This window comes from Haliotis asinina, chromosome 10 (genome assembly GCF_037392515.1).
Source record: "Haliotis asinina isolate JCU_RB_2024 chromosome 10, JCU_Hal_asi_v2, whole genome shotgun sequence".
In the NCBI taxonomy this organism is placed as follows: Eukaryota; Metazoa; Mollusca; class Gastropoda; order Lepetellida; family Haliotidae; genus Haliotis; species Haliotis asinina.
Window position 1 is genome coordinate 34,736,104 of NC_090289.1, and position 24,795 is coordinate 34,760,898.

Genomic DNA, 24,795 nt, shown 5'->3' on the forward strand with positions numbered 1-24,795 from the left:
TTTTTTATTATTATCATCATTTTTACAGACATTTGTCCTCAGAAAACCTAAATGCAGGAAAGAGAAAGTAATATCCTTCTAAATACTCAAAGAATTTTACTCTTTTCAATTTGGAAGTGTAAGTTTACATTTTTGGCCAATAAAAGCATTTTGAATATTATTTATTGAGCAGGTATAATTAGTTATTTTTTTCTTATTCTTGAAAAAATAAGACAGTCTAGTCCTATGAACGTTTTTCTCTAAAAATGTTCATTTCAGAGACTGGTTGTTAGATCTAAGGTTGGCTAAACCAATATGAAACAGGAGTTAGGTACGACTACCAATGTACAAAGATGGTTTAGGCACATGATTTGTGCTCTTGGTCATTCCAAGTAAGTTCTCGAAGAAGCTTTATTTGTAGTAATGAACTAGATACGAGTTGTATAAATTTCCAGTGGCTCATTTCAGCCAAAACTACATATTGGTGCATTGTCCACCAAACCTAGATTAAAGTCTATATGTTGTGTACCTCTGCATTCTTGGCTATATTTCTCAGTTACGCAACTTACTGGTAACCATTGCTATATCTCTATGATTATTAAATGTATCATTTTCTATGATTATGAAAAAACCATGTTCAGTTGACCATAGGACAGATCAGACTTTATTAATTAAGATACATTAGTTTTTTTTACTAAAGAATAAACATGTTTATCTGCATAAAAGCAGCTGCTTTAGATATAATAATACATGCAATTACGGTAATTTTTCTTTTTAATTGATTGATACATCAATGACTGATTTGTCATATTTTATCTTGTCATATTTAATTCTGAATATATCCATTCAGTTTTTATGTTAGATCATGAAACATATATGTAAACAAAGGATCGTTGTGTGAGGGTGTCATGCTTTGAAAAAAGCTTAATATCAAGAGAAATCTTCAATTTGAAGGAAAGTAGATCTATGTCAAAGAACTGGGGTCATGCTAGGCTGATTTTGGATGTATATGTGCTGTTTTTGCTCTTACAACCCTTTCATGAATATGGCCACTGACTACATGTAACACTCCCTTGTTACGTATGCACCAATATTGGAATATTGCTGAGTGTGGCGTAAAACTAAACTCACTATTATGTACAATGTGTATGCAGATGCTCACAGTCTAGTAGATAGTGCATTTACTCAAGAGAGCTGAAGACTGATGGTTTGATCCCAAGCCACAACATACACTCAAAGTCGTAAATAAAGTGTTGTGGACGCACTGTCTGTCTGGTAAGCGAAAGGCTGTTGGTTCGATCCCAGTCCAGGTCATACACTTGATGTTACCATGCCTGATGCATGCCAGACAGGTCATTCAGAATAAATATAATTTGTGTGAGTGGGCTATCCAGGTAAAGCTGCCAAAATGTACCCCAGCATGGCCTGAAAAGGGTTGTAGGTGATGAAACACTTCATGATAACTGTGCATAGTACTCAGCAGAGTAACATCGGAGGGTATCTTGTATTTAAATTAACAATCCTGGTGCAGCTGAGTAGAATGCCTCTCATGAGGTTTCATCCCGAACAACACCTGATGTGGTCGGTTAATTATCAAAATGTTATATATTATTGAAATACTTAGTTCTGATATGAGCTTAGATACACTTTCAACAATTTCCAACCCACTGGACCCCTGTCTTTCCTAATGAAGTGCAGTCCATTCTTGCCTATGAATAATTTCGCTGGTACTGGTCCACTTTGGCAGACAACCAAGCTCTGAAATGAGCAAAACTCATGAAAGGGCGTTCTTGGAACCCATACTGGAATTAGAGACATAAATGCAGTTGGTGGGTTGCCGTTTATTTATCATGTAACAAGCAAATTTCCAGTTCAGATTCATGGAAATGTCATAGCATTTTAGAAATATACCTTTTCTTTGCAAATGTGATGCTGGGAATTCCACATAATAGTACAGAGTGAGTATGTTTTGCCCCTTTCAGCAACATTCCAGCAATGTCACACAAGGAACACCGAAAGTGAGATTTACAATCCATGTAAGGAATCTGACTCAGGGCCCTGTTTCACCCTGTTCTCATAAGCCTTGGACCTGATAACTTCCCTTGTAGCATGCTTACTCCCTGTGTTATAGTACAAGAGGTACGAAAGCTACGTGAAAAGTTACGAGATCTTAGGCTTACGAGTGTTTAGGGAAACAGGGCCTAGACCTTTGGGATTTTTTTTTTTATGGGCATTTATCCTCTCCACCCCTTTTCCCGTAAAAAAGGCACCTCACATAGCACTGCCAATTGTCACCACTAAAGATAAAATTATGTTAAATGTATGCAAATCCTTTCCAGTAGAAAAATGAGATGAGTCAATATTGGTAACAATTTTAATCTATACAGCACATAGTTTGTATCCATGAAAGCACACATACAGATGAAGTAATTTACTAGCATAAACATTTGGCAAAAGTGATATGAATATTGGTATGGCAAATAGTCCCCTATTTCTGTATTGTAACCAACAGCTACAATATACGTGGAGTGGGCTGATGAGATAAAGGTCACTGGGAGACGCCAAAACTATGAGCAAATGAAAGGCGGTAGCTACAACTTTATTAATGATGGATCCTGTGTTCGAGATAATGCCCGCCCAGAGGCCATGTGTCAGTTGTTATTGTATGGCACTGTCAGTTTCAAATATTTGCAGGTTCTAGTGGCCTTCAGTAAATTATCTCTCTTTTTCAGCTATAATCGTTCCCATAATTATTTTGCTTTATTATACAGGAATTGTCCATGATCCACCATGATTTCATAACTTATAGTTTCATGTCTTGGTATTTGCATACAAGAATGTCAATACCAGTCGTTAATAAATAACAAACTTCTCTCCAAGCTACAGCTACAGGCTTCCCTAATTGACTTTGTAGAAACAGTAAGAGTGACACTGTCTACAATATTGTTAATTTAGTTTTTATCGGTTTAACTTTAACAAAATGAGCTTGCAGATTTCATTGAATGCCTGTAGGTTTTGGATGAGTGTGTCATGTAATTTGTATAAATACATGAATTTGGGTGGGTTCCAATGAAACATGGAGAAAAATATGATCCAATCCTAAGATAATATAAAATTCTTATTTTCCTGCTGTCAGGTAACTTCAGCAACATGTAAGAAATAGATCTATTTAACTTCTCTCAAGTAAATATACTAATCATTAGATTTTCACATGAATCAGCAGTTATGAATACAGATGTCTTCACAAAAACACTTACAACATAAAATACATATTATAAAAATATTTCCATTAAGTATGGACATCTAAAAAATCCTTCGTTGTGGCCTGATTACGAGAGTAGAAACGAACACCTGTACTGCTGGGAAAGAGGACAGAAAGCTCACATGAAGAAACAGAACAAAAGAAATTCACACTGTGAGACAATATCTGAACATAGCTAGAATAACCTATACCTCATAAGCAAATAAGAATTCAATAACGTGATCCATGAATGAGCCTGTAAATTAATTCTGTACACATCTCGAAGCAATGTCAGAATTGGTTTAGTACAGTGCATCTATGGAGCCACTACACAAACCTGGGTTCTGGACATGATGAGCAAACACATCAACTGCTAGACTACCAAATCCCCTTATTGATCTATGTGTTGGTACCATCAATGAGAGCCCACATACCAGCTGAGTTATCTCCCCTTCCAATGACCACACAGTGGTCAAGTAATCAAGTGGGGGGGGATTAGCATGGTAAGATATGATCTTAAGACAAGGGTGTATATGTGCTTTTACTAATATCTGTGTTTAGCGAGTGAGAAATGCTTTGATGCCGTTTTTAGCAATATTCCAGCACTATCAAAGCAGGGGTCTCCAGAAATGGGCTTCACACATTGTGCCCATGTGGGGTATCGAACCCAGGTCTTTAGTGTAATGAGTGAATGCTTTTACCACCAGGCTACCCCACTGACCTTGGTGTTTGGGGAGGTTTTGCTAATGTTCACCAACCACCGTTACACCCAATATACAGGTTAACTCATGTTCTTGCAGGGAAAAAAGTTTCTCATCCCTATACTATCACTGATGAGTGAGTTTTTTTAATGCTACTTTAAGCAATATTCCTACAATATCATGGCAGGGGGACACGAGAAATGGGCTTCAAACATTGTACCCATTTGGTGAATCAAACCTGGGGCTTCAGCTTGACAAATGAATGCTTTATCTACTTGGCTACCCTACAACCCTCTCAGAAGTACAACACTTTTTTTAATGCTACTCTTATGCAGTATTCCTACAATATCATGGCAGGGGGACACAACAAATGGGCTTCACACATTGTACCCATTTGGGGAATCAAACCCGGGTCTTCAGCTTGACAAATGAATGCTTTAACCTCTTGGTTACCCTACAACCCTCTCAAGGCTTAAGAGTAACAATTCAAACATTCTCAATTTATATGCTACACTCAATTCTGAGAATACATATAACTACGAGCCCAGTCCTCATTTCCGTTTATATGTAACATGTATTACTCATTACTCCAAATCAGTCGCTCCATCTTATAGTAAGTGTGAGTGAGTTTAGTTTTACGCCACACTCAGCAATATTACAGCTATATGGTGGCGGTCTGTAAATAATCAAGTCTGGACCAGACAATCCAGTGACCAACAACATGAGCATCAATCTGCGCAATTGGGAAATGATGACATATGTCAACAAAGTCAGCGAGTCTGACCACCCGATCCCGTTAGTCGCCTCTTACGACAAGCATAGTCGCCTTTTATGTCCATCTTATAAGTGACCAGCCCAAACATAACATCAACAGTCAAATCTTGTTAATCTGACATTGTCCCATGCACAGCAGATTGTTGAATGAACGGAGGTCGGATTAATGAGACTTGACTGTATATGTACTGCTTGAACATTTGGAAAAAAGGCATTTTTCCGTGTCCCCTTCCCCCTAAGGTATCTTCCCTATTTTTCCTCAGGATACCACCTTAATCTCACTTGCACATCCACACCTATAATATGTGACAAAGACCCACTTGCACCAAGAAATTTTAGCACAAACATGATAATAACTCTCATCTCTTTGTCCAGTGGGTCCAGTCCCTTCAATACAGATAAACTACCATGTTTACCATATTAAGCGCCCTGTTCCAAGAAGCACAATTATCTTTATAAGCTCCCCTACCAAATCGCAACCTTTACACAACTCTCATTTTGTTATTGTGATATCTTTGGACTGGGAGCATCAGCTAAATATTCTCTGTACAATGATGCCTCCTTATGTGTCTTGAGACATTTTCTCTTCATACGATTTGAAATTCACACGCCCTAACACTTTTTGTCCTTTTTCAACAATATCGGAAAATCTTTTCGACTTGGGTTCCAAATAGGTCTGAATCCATTCTGTGACTGTATCATCTGAAAAGACTGGTTCCATGGACTTTTGAACTTTAATTTGTACTTCACAAAGTCTTGCAAGAATGTTTGTAGCTTCAGTCAAAATAGGCTCAACATGCATGGGGTTGACAAACCCTCGTTCAATATTGTAATCGTTCATCCAAGAACACAGAGTGTCACTTTGTAGGAACTGCTCACTCTTAGCTTGGATCTGGATCCACTCAAACATTGCAGCGTATACGGCGCTCCCTGGATAGCGGCACTCATTGAAGACATGACACTGGTACGGGTTGAGTGGGAGACCAGGCTTGAAACCAAGCTGGTTAGAGATGTGCATGTGCATATCCTGGGTGAATACTCGTTGCTTAGCAACATTCAGACACATCGCGAGGGAAGGGATGGCAACTGGGAGAAGCTCACACATGACTGCAAAGTGGTCGTATCTGCAATATCACCAATACGGAAAGGTTTATACTTCGGAAACTGCAATCACAATAACTTGCCTGAAATACGATCAATCAATAAGAGAGCAAAATCACTTTAGAAAGCTTAACACTTAAAATTTTATAGCAAAATGTTCTCTGACTTTACAGTAAATAATAATTATGTAACTTACACAGTACAATCAGGAAATGATTATTTTCAACATGTTTGAAATGCACAAATACCACATGGGTAAGAGAATTTAATCAATATAGACTCTTTTACACTACATTTCCCCATTACTTTTGTCAGTAACTGAAGTATTCCAGTTGCATGGCAGCAGTCTGTAAATAATAAAGCCTGCACCAGACAATCCAGTGACCGACAGCATGAGCACCAATGGACACAAGTGGGACAGGTTGGCATGTGTCAACCAAGTCAGCAAGTCTGACCACCAAAATCCTGTTAGTCGCCTTTTTGGACAAGCTTGGGTTGCTGTTCAAGACCAATTCGAACACAGATCTTCAATAACAAAATGTGTACAAGGTCAGGTCACTGCAATATTACTGAAACACTGCTATAAAGTAAAAGCACTCACTCACTCACTTGCATACCATGATAAATAATGACTATATAATCGTTAGGTCATCTGTAATGAGTGAGTATGGTTTTGCACACTTTTAGCAATAGTCCTGCAACATCATGACAGGGGACACTAGAAATGGGTTTCACATATTATGCCCATGTGGGCAATCGAACCACAGCCTTCAGCATGATGAGCAAACACCTTAACCACAAGGATACCCCACCACTCATCTGTAATGTAACACCATGAATGAATCACCTCTGCCATCCTGTGATAGCAAACCCTCGGACTGAATTAAACTTGCTTCCTTTCTCATCGATCAACCGCAACCAGGAGAGATGGTTTTCCACATGGAAGGATATATTTGTCATACTGGCACACACTCCTGTAGCTCCCTTGAAGGCACTGGCCACCCAGATGTCCTGGAACACTGTACTTAGGTTGTCCAGCAGGTTCTCTGGGAGAAGAAAGGACGAGAGGTAGTGCCATATCATTGGCTCCACAAGACCACCCAGACCACTCGTCTTTAGATCCTTGACCGGGGCAAATCGAAACATGTCGTCCCACACAACTGGGGTGATGGTAGGATAATGAGTCTTTATGTAGGTAGCCACTGCTTTCACATGTGAGAAAAATAGCTGTTGTGCAGTGAGATTTTCATCTGCCATTTTCCTTCGGCACAAGTCACATTTCCCGAGGTGGTACACTTCGTCACAGCCGATATGGAACCACTTTGTCTTTGGATGCATCTCAAGGACTTGATCCACCATTGTGGTTACCATGGTAACTGAGTCTGGGTGACATGGGCACAATGTTGTTGGATAGTTTGGAATTTCACGAATCTTAGCAAATGTTTCATGCTTCAGAAAGAACTCAAGATGACCAAATGTCTGCACCAACGGCATCACCTCGAGATTATATTGCTCTGCCATGTTCAGGAGTTTTCTAACCTCTTCAACACTGTAGGCTTGGGTGGAAGCAACTTCAGATATGTCGCCATGGTATGGGAACATATCCTCATACTCAATGAGTAACCCTGTTGCTCCCCACTGATGGATTAAGGGGATTATTTCTTCCAGATATGATAACTTCGGTGCTGCACCCTTTAGGTCAAGATGTACCAGACGCTGAGTCATAGATGCCATCTTTCCCACCTTTGTCAGATCAAAATCATAAACAAGTTTTTTCACTTCCTGAAGGTTCAAGTCTCTATAAATCTGTCAGAAGAGGGACAGTGGAAGGTTAGTGTCGCTCTGATTCCATTCTGTCAGGGACCAGGGAAAACACTGACAGGTCACTGTTCTAGACTTCTGATTGTATCCTGGAAAACGAAAACACAGTAAGTCAGATAAAACCTCTAGAAAAGGAAGTATGTTCATGTCAACTTGATAACATAAAAGATTTGGTTTAGTTGTTGTTTAATGCAGCCCTCAGCAATAGTCCACCTATAATTTGGCGATCTGTATATAATCAAGTCTGGACAAGACAATCCTGTGATCCACATTAGGAGTATCAATCTACATAATTGGGATACAATGATGTCTGTCAACTAAGTCAATGCGGATGACCAAACAATTCTGTCAGTCAGCTTTCACAACAAGTATAAAAAATGCTGAAGACCCGTTCTAACCCAGATCTTCACAGGTCGAAAACACGAAAGATGTAAATGTTCAAATTTGATAAAACTCTAACAAATACTGTTACACAGTACAAGGAACAGAGGCTGTTCAATCAAATACTAGGAAATAATCAACCATAAAGCCTGATAGGTGATGATTCTTTCTAGTACTAAGACCGTATGCGTGAGTGACTATGGTTTTATGCTGGTTTTCGCACTACCACAGTAGAGGACACCGGAAATGGGCTTCACATATATCCATCATTAAAGAAGTCTTAGAAACAATTCTCTGGGTCAATTACCTGCCTTTGCATTATTGAGTTACTTTGCTAATTTTGTTTTAATGGAGTCCTAATGGGTGAGTTTTGCGCCACACTGAGCAAAATTACAGATATATGGCAGTGTACTGCAAATAATCAAGTCAGACCAGAAAGTCAAGTGATCAACTGCATTAGCATCAACCTTCACAACTGGGAACCAATGACATGTCAACCAAGCCTGCGAGTCTGACCACCCACTCCCAACAAGCATGGGTTACTGATGATCAGTTCCAACCTGGACTTTCATGGAAAGGAGTCCTGACGAAACCTTGAAAGTTCTGATCGAAAATACATGGGTCCTGCTATTAATGCCTAAATCCGCCCAGATGGGGACCTTCAGCGAAATTATGGCCAGACGTGGCTCTCGGACTTGGGTGACTATGTTGCGTAATAAATAGTGAACATGGTTGATGATGACGGAGTATTAGCCTATCACATACACATACATAGTTGTTGATCTGTCTCGGCCTGGGCTGGCCCGGATTTTAGGGAATCTCTCCTGGCTCGTAGCCCTTCTATTCTGAAACTGAAACTGAAAGGCCACTGCCAACAGCCTGCGTTTTTTGCTGCGATTGGTAAACTGCACTGATGCCATTATAGTTCACAATAACAGATGCTAAAAATATCGGTGGTCGGTGCTTTCTCATCTTTCTAAACTGCGTTATTTGGGGTGACTTTGTCAACCAGCCAAACCACCAACCCCCGTCTGAATCTGGATTCAGTTTGCAGTAGAATTGACAGTCATTGAGCAATATTTGGAAGAACGAAATAACACGCATGAACTGCACGTCATAAAATATTTAGCTAAATCATCTACCTGATTACCAGCTGATTACTGTGCTTGCGTGACAGACGAATAAGAAGATAGGTCGTCTTTCTGCCTGCTGTATTTACAACATACCTTGGCATTTTAGAGTTACCTCCCTTCAACATTGTTGTACTCTTCATGAATATCTGACCGAACCTGCACTTACCATCTTAAATATTCATGCTGTAATCGATCTATTGTAATTAACATAGAGTTCAGTGACAGAAAGAATTATTCTGTCTTGAGTATACACTGCGTTGAGTTGTGTATATGACATATTTGATTTACTTTCATATTTTCAAGCTTGCAAATTAATCTGATTCTGTACTTGTAATGATTGTTTGTTTTTCACGACCCTACTGGCGCTTATTCAGTACTCAAACATACTTATGTATGGTTTATATTTATAACTGAACTTCATTTAAAACCCCTTATGGTGTGATGTAGTGGTATTGTTGACCATACAGGTCACTGCAGACTAATTCATACTCTCTGACTATATATAATTTTGAGAGTAACAAACTGGTTCATAATAATTGAAAAGGAGCCTCAGGGAGACCAGAGATTCAGAACCAGAGGATATCTTATTTCTTTTGAGGTTACAGCATTCCAGAGACGGCTTGCCAGTAGAGAAAATAATGTGGTTCAGGGACTGTGAGACAGACTAAAGTCACTGGGACGTAGCTGACTCAGCAAGTCAAGGGGGACACGAGAAATGGGCTTCACACAAAATGTTGTGCTCGTGTGGAGTATCGAACCCGAGTCTTGGGCGTGACGAGCGAACGCTTTAACCACCAGGCTTCCCGGCGCCCCGCCCCACACACTTCTAAGAATATCCGATGCATTGTCATCCAGCTTATGAGATCTGTACAGTTTGTACATGGCACTCCATAAAGATTTAGGGGAAGTTATGTGCACGTTTTATTATTCCAGATATCACTTTGATGCCCTCGGCCCCCAAAACTTAGTTTTGCTGTGATAGATACACTAAGTAGATCTACCGCATAAAACCAATCCCACTCTCACTCAAATACACACATAACATTCATAACTATACACATTGCATATACAAATATTCACCTACAAACTAATGTTTGTCCTAAATGGACGCATATCAAGATCTCGGTGACGATGTATGTCATAATATCCTAAATGGGCGGATCGATGCTCATTATTTCAACCACGGAATAATCTAGTCCAGATTCAGTTATTCACTGACGACCGTCATATAGCAGGAATATGGCTGAGTGCGGTGTAAAACACAAACCTACCATACAATCCCAAAACAAGACAGACAATACTAAGGAGCATGTTAATCACTTCATGAATTTTAGGAATTTACCTGTCTACCACTTATCTTATAAGTCTGTTGAATGACATCCGTTACAAGATGCATACGTTCACGTGTTATAAATATTTCTGTTACATTTTACATCCTAACGCTCGAAAAAGATGTACGTGTTTTTCAAAAGAAACACTTTCAGAAATCGACATGTTTTGAGAATACGCTATTTGTCTTTTAGAATTCTGCCCCATGCACAAAAGAGAAATATATAATATATTGCTTGACACAGAAAATTCAAATATTTGCGGGGCAGTTTGTATTTGGTTAAGAATTGGGTCTTATTTGCTAATAGACGGCTGTACAGAGAGACTTGTAGTAGTGTGTCACGCTATGTTAGAGGTTGGCAGGGGATTGAGAGTCAAGTTGACAGTAAACAACACCGTGTCTATAAACCCGTATCCTTGCATGCAGGTACATGGTGGAGGCTCTCTACCGAGGGATTCTACGGCGGGCTAAATTGCACCTCCTTCTAATAAATCGCATTACTGCATCTAATCCAAATAATACGATTGCGCTTTGTTGCTGTAGTTCGAACAAAAGTATTCAGTCGTCCAGTCGTTCAAATATGTTTGTTACATCTCCACAAACTGAAACAAAATCCCGTTTTGTTCAGACAACCCTACCGGTTGGGCGCCTCAGACTCGGCGATCCATGGCTAGTTATTCGTTCTGCTATAGAACACTGTTCTCTCTAGTCTTATCTTACCTAGACGGAAATCTACCTATGTAATAATTCATCGTCAGCCATGAAGAAGGTAGGCATGTGTCTTCACATTAGAGTCCCTTTAAATGTCACTAAGGATTCTGTTCACATATAGATAAAGTTACAGTTTTTAAGTTTGGTACTAATAAAACGATCCAGTTACATTTTGTTGCTGTGGACGTGGGTCGTAGTCATACGCTTTGTAAGTCGTATATGTCAAGATAGTCAAGTCGAACATGTTAATTTCTGCAATTAATGACATGTGCATGGTTTACGACATTTTGTCTGAATAAGGAACCTGTCAGTCATGTATATAGACTATGACGTATGTATAACTGTGATATCAACATGGTTCGTGCAGTAGGTAGTGCCACTGCCCGAAGTTTCACCTGCATAGAATTGCTTGTTAAATAGTACAAGTCTGACACCATGACCTTATTCTGTTGATAGGTAGTTTCGCTATGCCTGAATATAAGCAGTTATAGACTAGTATACGTTGATAACGAGTAATACAGTGCACAGTATAGTACGCTGTTGCAAATATTGCCTCTGTACTTAATAAAGCACTTGCCCAAAGCGTGTAGAATAAAATAAGTACTCAAATTAATAATTTCTTTAATAATTTCTTGTTACAAGAAAAAAATATGTTTTATTTGAATGCATCTAAAAGAAAAGAACAAAAACCTGCTACACTTTTTTAATCAAAACTCCATAAAATGTCGAGTTAAGCAAGATATTGGCATATGTTACACATATGTAGTTGCCTTCATCTACCCATATTACCATTTAACACAATATACAAGAAGATATCACTTGGATAGGAAACCTCATTTATCATCCAAACCTGTGTTCCACAGGAGATATCGCTTGTGTGAGATCAGACGATATCTCCTAGGAGATATCGCTTTGACAGTAGATTTTGCACAATGCCCTGATAATGCTATGACGTAGTGAACTTGATGACGTCACAATGCTATGACAACGTTGCACTGAAAATCTAACGCCAGTGCAATGCTGTGTTCGGAGATGTACATTTTTCATTGAAAACTAATGAAGAATGATTTTGGATGATAAGCACAATCTCACCCTCGTGTCTACGGATATCAGTTATATCAACACTCGTCGATAAAGGTGAAAATATCCTCTGCAAGCCTCGGATATTTGTTGCTTTATCAACTCGTGTTGATATATTTGATATCAGTAGACACTAGAGTGAGATTATCTATATAGTCCCTAGCTTATAGGAAAAGCAACATGATAATATTTACAAATTCTGGTCAAACTGCCCTCGTTCGTTAATCTCAGTATTATGAAACTCAAGGGGCAGTAGTAACTTATGTTGTATCGGATTCTTAATATTTATGTATGTGACCTTTGACAGGTTCCAAAACTTAACCTTGTATGTCCAACCTGATTTACGACAAGAGCGCATAAATTTGGTATTTCCCGAGCGAGATCGAGAGATATATCGATAATTAAGCATAAGTGTCGTAAACACAGTATGTTATGGGCACGAATATAATATTCTGTTCTTACCGAAGTCCTCAAATCTACTTTCAAATATAGGCTGGCTACCAGCCGTCGCCGCTTGTAGAACGCAACGTCACAGAAGAGTCGTGACGTCATAGCATTGTTCATGACGTCGAGTCACCATGACAAAGTGAGATTTGGCACTAGGGCAACGTATCGTATGAAAAATATGAACCCTGATTATATTTACCCTCGTATAATTAAATTTTATTGTGTTCATTAAAATTCTGGTAATCTGATTGGCTAACTGGGAACATTTCTTTTGAGTTCATTTCCCAATGAATCTGAAAAAATAAGCCACGCCCACCGAACCGGACTACTTTCGGACCTGAGGAATGTCGGGGAATACCTGTACACGGCGAGGGAATTCCCTTGCACTCGGGTACCTTAATGAACTTTGGGTAAACATTTAAGTGATACATTGTGATTAACATAAACAAACAACTCAAAATTATCCGTGAACGTTAATAACGTTGCTCGACAGGAGCATGCGCACGTTGGAACATCAGTTCATGGCATCGCAATCCCAGTCACATCACACCCTCTTTCTACTTGCGCAAATACTACAATCTCAGTTCCACTAACTTCATATCATAGGGCTTCATTTCCAATTCTCACTTTTCAAACTGTCTCTTTCAGTTCGCAGGTAGTAATTCAAACGTTTGAACTTAAAACTTTGCCGATACCGGGACCTGTCACATTGAGTTTGTTCCACTCTGATTCGCCGACCGACGTGAGCTTGGTTGACTGACGGCTGTTTGGGGGTGCTGTATGCTGATTGGCTAATGGTTTTGTAGGTGTGTCATTTTATGTAAATAAGTCACCTGAGTCATGTCACGCCATTACCGAATTCTTACACCGAAAATGTTAATCGGTGGTAACAAAGACATCTGTTTCGATGAATGTGATTATGTTTAAAGAAAATATTGTTGAAAGGGTATAGTATTTGTTGCTGAATTTAATTATAAGGATTGACTGTGTATTTCTTTCGTTGCATTGAAGCATGAAACTAAAAACCAATGTGCAAACTGTATGAATCCGCGTAGCGGATTCTTACAAAAGTTTCATACTTCAATGCAACGAAAGAAATACACAGTCAATCCTTAATTGTTAATAAAATTGCAAGTTAGTGTATTGTTACGTCATAAGGGAGGACATTTACCTACTTGTGACGTGTTTCGAATGACGTCACACGAGACGTCGTGTAGTTGAAGGATTGTGGAGGATTGTGGTTTCCGATGCTGCAGTTATGATCAGTGTATCTTCTCAAAGAAGAGCTCCATATCATTCATAAATAATGTGTAACAAATAACATTTCACATTCACATGTCTGTCACTCCGACTTTACCATAATTATGTAATTAATACTGACTTATCCTATCCATAATTTCTGGCACTCTTTAAAAAGAAAATCAGAATGTTCTCACGATATAGTATCTCTTTAACACTTTAGTACTTTCTAGTAATAACATTATAAATGTATGATCCGCAATATGTGTAGTTGGTACTAACTATCTGTAAAGAAGGAAATCATGCAGATATCTCCTACCATTATGTCAAGTGATAAGCCTATGCTTATTTGATAGGCGATGCACTTTCTTAACTGCAAAGACAGACATTTGAAAAAATAAATAAATAAATAAATAACAAAAAATATATATTTTAATATTTTAAAAAACGCTATCCGAATAAAATGTCTGAAAGTGTGACCAATCAATACAGTTCGATTTCTGTTGTGGATCGCGAGCAGCGCACCTGCATACACTGTCGGGTTGGTTGGGGATAAAGTGGGTATTCAACGATCACGAGTGACTTTGTTCCACCATGACTGTACTGAACCGCGATAACAACGTCACAAATTCTTCATCTACTTCCTCCTTTCCTCTTTGACTCTTTTCACAGGAGTATGGATTTTCCATGGAAGTGTGCTATTCAAATTGTTCTTTGTTAAAACCGTCATATATTTATAGTTCCACGGGTGGATACGGGTGGATATGATGGACAAACACTCAACATATACCTTGGTCAATACATAGATGGCAGCGCGATACCAGGTATATAGAGAACACATACTTTCTTCATCGTTTCATATACCACACGTGTTTAAGGGCTTAAGGAGTGAGGACCTTTTAAAACAGGTAATGTCTCTACGATCACATGTAATGGTCAGAGCTTTCACTCTCCGAACTGATTATCTATTTCTTTAGCTCAGTCCCGACAACTGTGAATACATGCATACATGATTTATATGTTTACACAAGCAGTAATTCCCGAAAGAATTGGAGACTGAACATTTCGGACTGAGTAAACTCTCTCAAGAATTACTACTATATATATATGCACCAAGTCATCATAGGGCTTTGGAGCTTATTGCAAATGTATTCATTAGCATGTTACGCCTGTATATTTTTCAGTGGACTACATCCGTCAATCATGATGGGTATGTAGCATAGTGGATTAAGCGTTCGCTTGTCCTGCTTGCCACGTTTCGATTCCCCTCTTCAAAACTAAACTAAGACGCGTCTGTTTAGCAAAGCCTACTGAATCTCATAGTATAGATGTGGAACTCCAGGCACTTTAGGGCAGTGCTTATCTGATATCAGCACTATATCAATGTTTCTCTCTCTCTCTCTCTCTCTCTCTCTCTCTTTCTCTCTCTCTCTCTGTGTGTGAGAGAGAGAGAGAGAGAGAGAGAGAGACACACACACAGAGAGAGGCCTATTTTGGCATGGTGGGTAGAACCATATTCACTCACGTAAGAAACGGACTCTGTTGTGTTGACTAGTAAAGTCATCCTCGATAATATGTGTAAATAAGTATTACATATCTCCACTTGATTATAATAAACACCCTTTCCCCGTAATGTTATACATTAAACATTGGACTATAGTCTACACCATCAGCTTCATATACAACATGATTTTAAACGAAAAAGGCACGGTGACGTTAGAAAAAATATAAAACTGTATTTTTTGGTCTTTATCACATAACTAATTTGTAAAATATGTCAAGTGTATATATGAACATAATGCTTTAAAGCTGATTAAGTATAACTTCTTTACTAGCCACAAAATGTAAAAAATAGGATTAACCCATCTTTGTTACTGAGTCGATATAATATGCAGGATTATCAATGATTAAAGAGCAAAGGACTGACACATGGCATGTTGAATATCACGTGGGATATGACCCTAGGCATGTAATCATGGATTAGAAGTGATTCAGGGCACTGTGTTAAAGATTTGTATACCCTGTAATTATCGTGGGTGTAGGCTCCATACGTCTCTCTCAGCAATAGGGCAGGTATATTAAGTTAGCCTTACAATTGGTATGGTCTCCGTACCCTGTTGTCATAATAGAACCTGTTGTGGATAACTTAATACGGGCCTATACATTATAGATATCGCGGAGTCAAACATTATAGAAGAACAGCTTTTGGGAGTTTAGGTTAGAATGTATCCCAAGCAACGCATGCTGGCCCTAGTGACCGGGTGGATCAGGCGGTCGGTTACGGCAACTTGGATGAAGATTTGTCCTGGTACCTCGACGTTGATCACATCACCATCACTTTTATGGTCCTGTTTCCATGTCGTCAGGCCGTAGTGATATTGTTGGAATATTGGAGTGCGCTGTGAACAAACTAAACAAAACAACACCCATTCAAAACCACACAAAATCAGAAAATTGAGATGTTTTTTGTACCTCTTTGAACGAACAAACCGAATGACGGGTCGGGTGGTCAGACTCGTGTAGAGAGATGCTCATGCTGGATTGATCACTGGATTGTCTGGTCCAGACTCGATTATTTACAGCCCGCCGTCATATACCTGGAATATTTCTGAGTGAACCTAAACTAATGAACTAATTCACTGTCATCCTTGTTTGTTCACGCAAGTGATAAACATATAAATCTACACACACAAACGGCAAAATATACAAAATACTCTCAAGAGTATTTTAGCTCGCCATCCCGCTCACATTCCCATACGCCGAAGCAGTGTACCTATAATTTTAGGTCAATAATCACCTGGTCTTCGATAGCTAACGGTAATCTACTGACTTCCTTGCCCTATGGAAGAATGGTGTCCTAGCCATCGATCATAAGGGTACAATGCAATATTAAAGTAACGGTGAGGGTCTCAGAATAGAAATCGATCATTCAGATTGACTGCTTCAAAGACTGCCTGAAACAGCACAAGGAGTCGAAATCTTTGTATGTGTACCGTTGGGAATAGTATTTCCCAACATCAAGCTCTACGATCCATCTTCGGTATTGCAGGGTGACCTTCCGGTTAAAGTTGTTCTCCGCGTTATGTGGTGTGTGAAACCAGTTCCTCGTATTAGAAGGAATGGTGGTGTCGGGTTTTAAACACTCATTCAAGTACTCCTAGCTGTAGACATATATGTGATAATTAAAATAGTATTAGTTTTTTTTATTCTAAATTTTCTGTTGAGGTTGTTTTCGGAATCAACAGTTTCCCGAGATATAAAGTTAAACCACGTTAAGGGTTATGTATAATGTCTCTATAATTTTGCATGATGACATCAACTGTCTCTGTGTTACTTGCGCAAAACGTGCATTGGCCACCCACGAGAACAATAGCGTAACGCAGTGACGAAAACCTTTATATCAAATTACTTGTCCACAATGTTCGTGTATTTTGGTTTCTTTAGTGACTCCGAAGATGTCATTTCGTCCAGACACTACCCATACTACTAACAATAATTGTCATTATTTCACCATTTCTCACTGAAGAAGACAAATGAAAGACTAGGTTAGAAATGATCGTCAGTAAGCCATGCTTGTCATAAGAGGCGACTCAAGGCATCGGGTGGTCAGATTCGCTGACTTGTTTGATGCATGTCATTGGTTCCCAGTCCCACAGGTTGTTGATCATGCTGTTGATCACTGGGTTGTCTGGTCCAGACTCGATTATCTACAGATCGCCGCCATGGAGCTGGAATATTACTGATTGCGAAGTAAAACTAAATTCACTCATTCATTGGAGAAGTCTTCAGCTAAAAAAGACCAAATACACTTGTGGTGCTATAAAAAAAAAACATAAAAAAATGATGAGCACATGGGTACACATGCGAAATATGAGTCATAGCGGGGGTCGAATTCACTGATACAGTTCAGGGTCCCGATCAACAATGTGTTAGTAACGTTGCGACCTGTCGTACCTTTATAGTTTAGAAATGGCTTACACATGTCGTAGAGCTAAGGGCGGTTTGTGGGTCTCTCATCGTTTAGATAGCCGTAAGTCAATGTTAATGTATTTCACTTACCATTATCTACGCGCAAACAAAGCTTCGTAAATCAAGGTCCAGTGCCCTAATTGTCAGAATTCTCCACACCCCACCATCTCAATCGCAGCGCACAGACCTAGTGATACAACAGATAACATCGGCACAAGAGTGGTAACAATAAACATCCTTTCTAATATACTCAGGTTATTCTATCGTTTGTGAATGTCTGAATAAAGGTAACATTAGAACATTTCTAAGAACGTCAACATGTTTAGTAAAAGTCGTCGTGCATTTTTGTGTGTGCAGAGATGAAGACAGGTGACGTCACGTCCGCATCGAATTCGAAAGTATGTATGTATGTATGTATGTATGTATGTATGTATGTATGTATGTATGTATGTATGTATGTATGTATGTATGTATGTATATGTGTGTGTGTGTGTATGTATGTATGTATATTAAAAAATGAACATGGAAAACTCGATAAACAAGAATGACTGTTAAACAGATGAAGAAACGTCGCTTTCAAGGCCCCGAATTGTGAAATATGCAAGAGCACAATAGGTATTTGTTGTGAATAGCAGCCCAATGCGGAGCCACAGCTACAGGGACGATAGCGGGCCACAATATCTATACAACTGTATTCATCAACTGTACAAACTAAATCAGGTCGGTACGTACGGCTGCGTGGGAAAGGAAAGAAAGAGTAGCGGGCGTGGCGGCAAGATGTTAGAATATTCACACACTTGACCCAATCTGTTAGTCAACCGTGGTAGACGCGAGTCATCGATCATCAGAAGACGACGTGAGGAATGTCCACGACGTTGGTGACTCAGGTATTACCCCGTTGTCTATATCTATATATGTAGCAATAGGCTTGAAACGTGTGTTTCACACATGTGGAACGTCGCCGTCGCCGTCGCCGTCGCCGTCGCCGTCGTCGTCGCCTACGAAAGAGTTCCCCGCATAGCCCACAGCAGATTTGTTTGTTTGTTTTTTCCGTTGTAATTATATGTAGGTTATTAATCTGATAGACATCTCTTCTTGTTTTTGCTTCAGACTAAAGTGCCGCTACAACGGCGGTCCACCTCAATGGCTCTTGTTCCGGGGGAAGCATCGGAGGATGGAGACTTCGTCACCCTACGGGCATACAGAGATGTGAGTAAACCTCTCCTCCACATCCACCAAACACAACGTTAAGCTATGTATGAGTGGGGTGGGGTAGCCTGGTGGTAAAAGGGTTCGCTCGTCACGCCGAACACCCAGGTTAAATTCCCCACACATGAGTGCAATGTGTGAAGTTAATTTCTGATGCCCCCCTATGATATATCCGGGCTATAGCTAAAAGCGGCGCAAAATTAAACTGACTCATTCAAGCTGTATTTGGATTCAAAACAGTGAAATATCTGTTGCCGATGCCAGCTGAGGTTGGATTATGTTTACCCCTGAAAATCCTGGTTATAATTGGTCCTCAGCAACCTACCCTTGTCACAAGAGGCGACTAACGGGATCGGGTGGTCACTTTTGCTGACTTGGTTGACAAATGACATCGGTTCCCAATTACGCAGGTCGATGCTCGTGCCGTTGACCACAAGATCGTCTGGTCAAGACTCGATCGTTTACTCACCGCTGCCATGTAGCTAGAATATTACTGAGTGTGGCGTATAACTCAACTCACTCACTTAGTAAACAAGATTAACATGGGTAAGCACCTACCTACTGGATCATTCGCTTGTCATGCTCCTTCGCCAGTCTGAACAATATGGAAGGTGACTTCCTTTGTCTTCAGAGGCGATAGGGTATCCTAATCGATCCCGACATGGGTACAACGTGTGAAGCCTGTTTCTGGTGTCCCGTGTCGTGATATTGCTGAAATAATGCTGTAAGCTCGACTCACTCACTGACGCTTTTCGCTTAAGCTGGATGTATAAAATATCATCTACTCACACACTTACACTGAGCTTTTATATTTCAGGAGAAAAGAAAACAGAAGACGAATGACATAGAACTACCCACAATAGCTGAGCAGACAGACAAGCCAAAGAAGGTCTCCCAAAGTGATATTTCAGTCCACGAGAAGGCACATCTACACAGAGAACCCACTGTTGCTAATGCACACTTAAGGGACGAGCTGTTTGCTGCAGTAGAAGAGGGGTCTGTTGAAGAACTCAAAAATAAAATAATTAATCTCCCAGCAGACTTGACAATCACAAGCGCATCTCTTCGGAAGCCGAAAACCCGTGAAAACATCCTTCATTTTGCTTTTGAAAATGGAAAGAGGGAGATCATTGAGTATTTCATGAATACCTTCGACCCGAAGTTAACGGCGATGTTGATGGGCGAAGACTACGAGGTGTTTATGCCAAATCTTCATGGAAAGAAAAACATACTCCACAAAATCACCGAGATGAAAGACATAGAGTTAGCAAGACAAGTTGTCAAGAAAATGTCCATTTATAACAAGGACTCGCTAATGCAACTTCTGAAACAAGAAACACCAGTACAGATTGCAGGGCAACGCCCAAGGACCTTCCCATGCCTTCACCTCGCTGCCTTCTACGGCTACACCGACTTCGTCCAGTTCTACCACGACTGTGGCATGGATGCCAATCACATTAACGCCAAAAAGGACACAGCTTTGCTTTGGGCAGCCAGATGGGGTCACGAAGACACGGTGAGGGTTTTATTAAAAAGAGGAGCAAAACCAAATCTAGAAAACGACAAAGGTTCTACAGCCTTATATTGGGCAATTAGATATGGATACACTGGAACGGTGAAACTGTTGGCAGAGGAAGGTTCTGCCGATGTCAACCAGACAAGAAAGCTCGGACTTGTTGCGCCCATAGTGTTGGCGTCTGCTCTCGGACATGACGAGATCGTGAAAATATTGTTGAGACATGGAGCAGACGTGAATCATGTGATCAGAGGCAGAGAAAGGCCAATACATCACGCAGCGCGGGAAGGAAACACAGACGTCCTTCTGACTCTGCTCAACAATGGCGCGGCTATTGATGAGACTGATGAACGTGGAGACACAGCTCTTATCCTCTCTGCCAGGTACGGCCACGGACAGATCCTAGCTCACTTGATCAAACATGGAGCCGACATCAACCACAAGAACCACAACGGAGAAGACGTGTGGCATTTCGCATTTGACAATGACACAAGCCGAATCTTAGAGATCCTCATCCAAGTCCTCCAAAACATGGGCTTTCTGAAGCCATCTGAAGAAGATAAGGACAAATTAACTTTCACCAAGGATGTGAAATCTCCCATTCTTCAGGCAGCTAGTCTCGGGCTTGTTGACAAAATAAACATGTTATTGGGTCTAAACCTTGACCCAACAGCATGTGACGAAGAAGGAAATTCATTGCATCACCATGCAGCAATGTCAAATCAGTTTCAAGTTATTAAAACGTTTCATTCACAGTACAGTATCGACGCTGAAAATGCCAGAGGTCAAACAGCACTACATCTAGCGTGTAAATACGGACACCATGAAACTATCGAAGTGCTAATTCAACTAAAGGCAAAGGCAGGTGTAAAGAATTTAAGAGGCGAAACAGCTCTCCATACAGCTGCATCTTCCAAGTCCATTCGCCCTGACACAGTTAAAATGCTTCTGGAGCATATCATCAAGACGCACACATGGGAAAGTCTCAATGTCAGGGACGACAAGGGGAATAACCCATTGCACACTGCTGCAGAATTTGCCTCCCAAGACGTCCTTTGGGAGTTCCGTTTTGTTCGACTGAAAGATAAGAATGAAAGGGGAAATACTCCAATGCACGAATCTGTGCGGCCAGGCGAACCGGAAGTGCTCGACACCATGTTGGATATCTACGAGACTATGAAGAGAGATGTGGATATCAATGAGCCAAACGATGTAAAGGAAACAGTACTTCACCGTGCTACCATGGCTGGCTTTGACGAAGGAGTAAAACGGCTGATTCTTTTCGAGTCAGACTTGAGTTTACAATGCAAAGAAGGAAATACTGTCCTCCATTGTCTCACCAGTGCCATAGTTGATAACCCAACCAAAGTTCACATGTATTTAAAAGTGCTAGATGTCATTATAGATCAAGCAGTGAGATGGTGGTGTATTAAAAATGGCCACCGTTTCCCTGATGACAGCCGAGATCTGTACTTCCATTACAAACGCCAAGCGGTTCGTTATCTGACATGCGGCATTTACAACAAAAGTGACCTGAACGTTCTATCACTAGCATGTCGGGTAGGTTGTGTCCAGGTTGTGGAACGCATTGTGTTGATGGAGCATGTGATGTGCTTCAGTTTACAGAAGAAAACCAGGTATGACATAACGCACATCACACCAAGAACAAACGATTCTTTGTCCGGCATGCGCGGTAGCGGAAAGGTTGTGCCCAGACCATCCTGTCTGGAGTGGCTCCTGTCCACCGAATCTCCTGAACGAGCAGCAAGAGTCCTCGACATTGCTCCCATGAAGGAAATCGAGAGAGTGTATAGCAACGTCGCAGCAGTCACCTACCTCCTTATCATCGTCCTTCACATTCTGTACATGACACTCTTCAGTATTTCCGCTGTTGCTCTAGGGGAGAAAAGGAGAAATACTACCAGTGATAACTCCATTGACGTCCCTACCGTCATCTTCTATGCAGTTGTACCTCTCGAGCCGGCTTTACTTCTGTTGTATATGATCTACTCATTCATTAAGGTCCTTTGTCAGGGAGAATTTACAATGAAATACAGACTACAGAAAGGTTCCAGTGACTTTGTATCGCTTATAATTAGATACTCTTCAATAGTCTTGTCAGTTGTATATTCCTGTCTTGTATTTGTTTGGATGGGGCTCTACATGGGCGGATATACATACCAGGACTACATCCTGGCCCCTGCTCTTCTAATGGGCTGGTTTATGAGTATAACGTACACCAGAGGGTTCCGGCCTATCCACTACTTCTGGAGGATGATTCAGAACATGATCATCCGGGACGTCATGAAGTTCATCTTCATCTACCTGTTCGTCCTCCTGGGGTTTTCATTTGCGCTGCATGTCCTGTTCCAGGCGTCCTCCCAAGTCATCGCGAGCTACCCCAACCCTTTGCACACAATGTTCCTCACCTTCAACCTTATGCTGGGCATGGCCGATCTGTTTGATGAAGCTTTTGAGACAAACATGTCTCTTGCTGGAAGACATACAGTTTATGCCAAGATTATATTTCTGGTGTACATGGTCCTTGCTGCCATTGTGTTGCTGAATCTGCTGATAGCCATGATGAACACGTCTTACTCGGCCATATTGCAAAAGCAAACATTGTCATGGCGAATCGAATCGGTGCAACTCGGAATCGACTTGGAGAAGGCCGTTCCAGCTGCTTCCAGACTTTTCGCAGGTGGAAAACTGCATCGGGGTCACATTGTCCCGGACAAAAAGAGCCCGGGAGATGTCAAGTGGTTCATTGAGGTTCACAACTCAACACAGACGACAGCCCTTATAGAAGATGATCCAGAGACGGAGGCAGTGAAAGAGTTAACGGAAAGAGTCAAGGCCATGGAGGTCAGGGTCACTGAACAGATGAGGCAGGTTCAGCATACATTGGACGAGATTCGCCATGAAATACTCACAAGGACGTCTCAGTAACTATGTGTTTTCATAAAGCAGTGACACTTCATACTGAAAGTAATGATCACATGTATTTTCGATTCATACAACTGCCCTCATAAATCTGCATTCTCTTATGATGAGTCATTGCATTGTCGACGTATCACAAAAGTTGCCCAAACAACGAAACCACTCACTGTTGAACTTAACAGTGATTCAGCCTGTATGAATTATGACCAAACACAGATACTACCATGTAAGTACTTTGTAAGTATGGATGGAATATATACAAGTACATGTAAAGTTGTTATCCATGCGGGACCACTAGTGCCTTGTACCATTTGAAAATAGGCTGTTATATTCACGTCAATAAGGCCAATTCCGAATTTTACAGGTATGGCGTGGACGATCTTATTCCAGGCCAGTTGTATTGTGTACCAATAGATTTCCACCTGGAGTCGCATTTTACTAACCGTATTCTTGTGTTTATCTTTTGATAAAGATAATTCCATTAAGACTGTTAAACGTATTTTACTGTTCTTATATGGGTAGTCATCAGAGCAGTAGCTGGACGTGGCCTGTAGAAACCGTGTATTATTGTATCCACAGGCATTCCGTAGCATAAACATGGGTTTGCAACAGGGAGAAAAATGGCCAGCCTTTCTATCTGCGAGCAATGGTCGCATATTGGAAGACTGGCCATTATAATATTTCGTGCGCAAAAGTATGTGCGCTGCAGTTTGCCTGTGTTGTAGTAGGGGGGAGTCACCAATTGTATTGGGGGAACGGGTGGGGATCGAAGATTATGTACATGACATGCCATGTAGGGGGGTCACTTACTTTGTACACAATCTTGTGTTTGTGCGTGACTGTGTGTGTTGGGGGCAGCATTCACATTGTACGTGCTTCCCCGTAAAGAATCATCATCACCCCTAGCCATAAGTTATGAATGACCCCTAACCACGTTTGAAATATATTTAGAAGTTTTGTATTTTTGGGCCCCTATGTTCAAGTGAATATTTTATTTACTATGGCAGTGTATTGTGATTGCATGATATCTGTGAGTCATTCCTAGCTAATAGGATAGATTGCATAACTGTGTCGACATGTTATGAATTGTCATATACGAACGCCCTATGCAGACTTGACTATATGTACAATACTCTCATCAAAGCTCAGCTTCTGTTTGTTATTTATCTTTTCAAAGCAAATGTGATATATTTTATAGGAGTCGGTATCAATCATTATGAATA

The 24,795-nt window shown here is 40.5% G+C and overlaps 2 protein-coding genes across 2 annotated transcripts; one reads left to right on the forward strand and one right to left on the reverse strand.

Moving 5' to 3' along the window:
• Window positions 1–2,341: 2,341 nt before the first annotated feature.
• Window positions 2,342–9,220, reverse strand: LOC137298998 (hexosaminidase D-like). The gene is made up of 3 exons (XM_067831460.1): window positions 9,141–9,220; window positions 6,644–7,706; window positions 2,342–5,819 (listed from the first exon to the last, which is right to left on the reverse strand). The coding sequence occupies exons 2-3, from the start codon at window positions 7,528–7,530 to the stop codon at window positions 5,258–5,260; spliced, it is 1,449 nt and encodes a 482-aa protein (XP_067687561.1). The 5' UTR covers window positions 7,531–7,706; window positions 9,141–9,220; the 3' UTR covers window positions 2,342–5,257.
• A 1,907-nt stretch (window positions 9,221–11,127) lies between these two features.
• LOC137298217 (transient receptor potential cation channel subfamily A member 1-like) lies at window positions 11,128–23,659 on the forward strand. The gene is made up of 3 exons (XM_067830388.1): window positions 11,128–11,230; window positions 19,018–19,116; window positions 19,934–23,659. Exons 1-3 carry the CDS (start codon window positions 11,222–11,224, stop codon window positions 23,579–23,581), a joined length of 3,756 nt encoding a protein of 1,251 aa, XP_067686489.1. The 5' UTR covers window positions 11,128–11,221; the 3' UTR covers window positions 23,582–23,659.
• The last annotated feature ends 1,136 nt before the right edge of the window (window positions 23,660–24,795 follow it).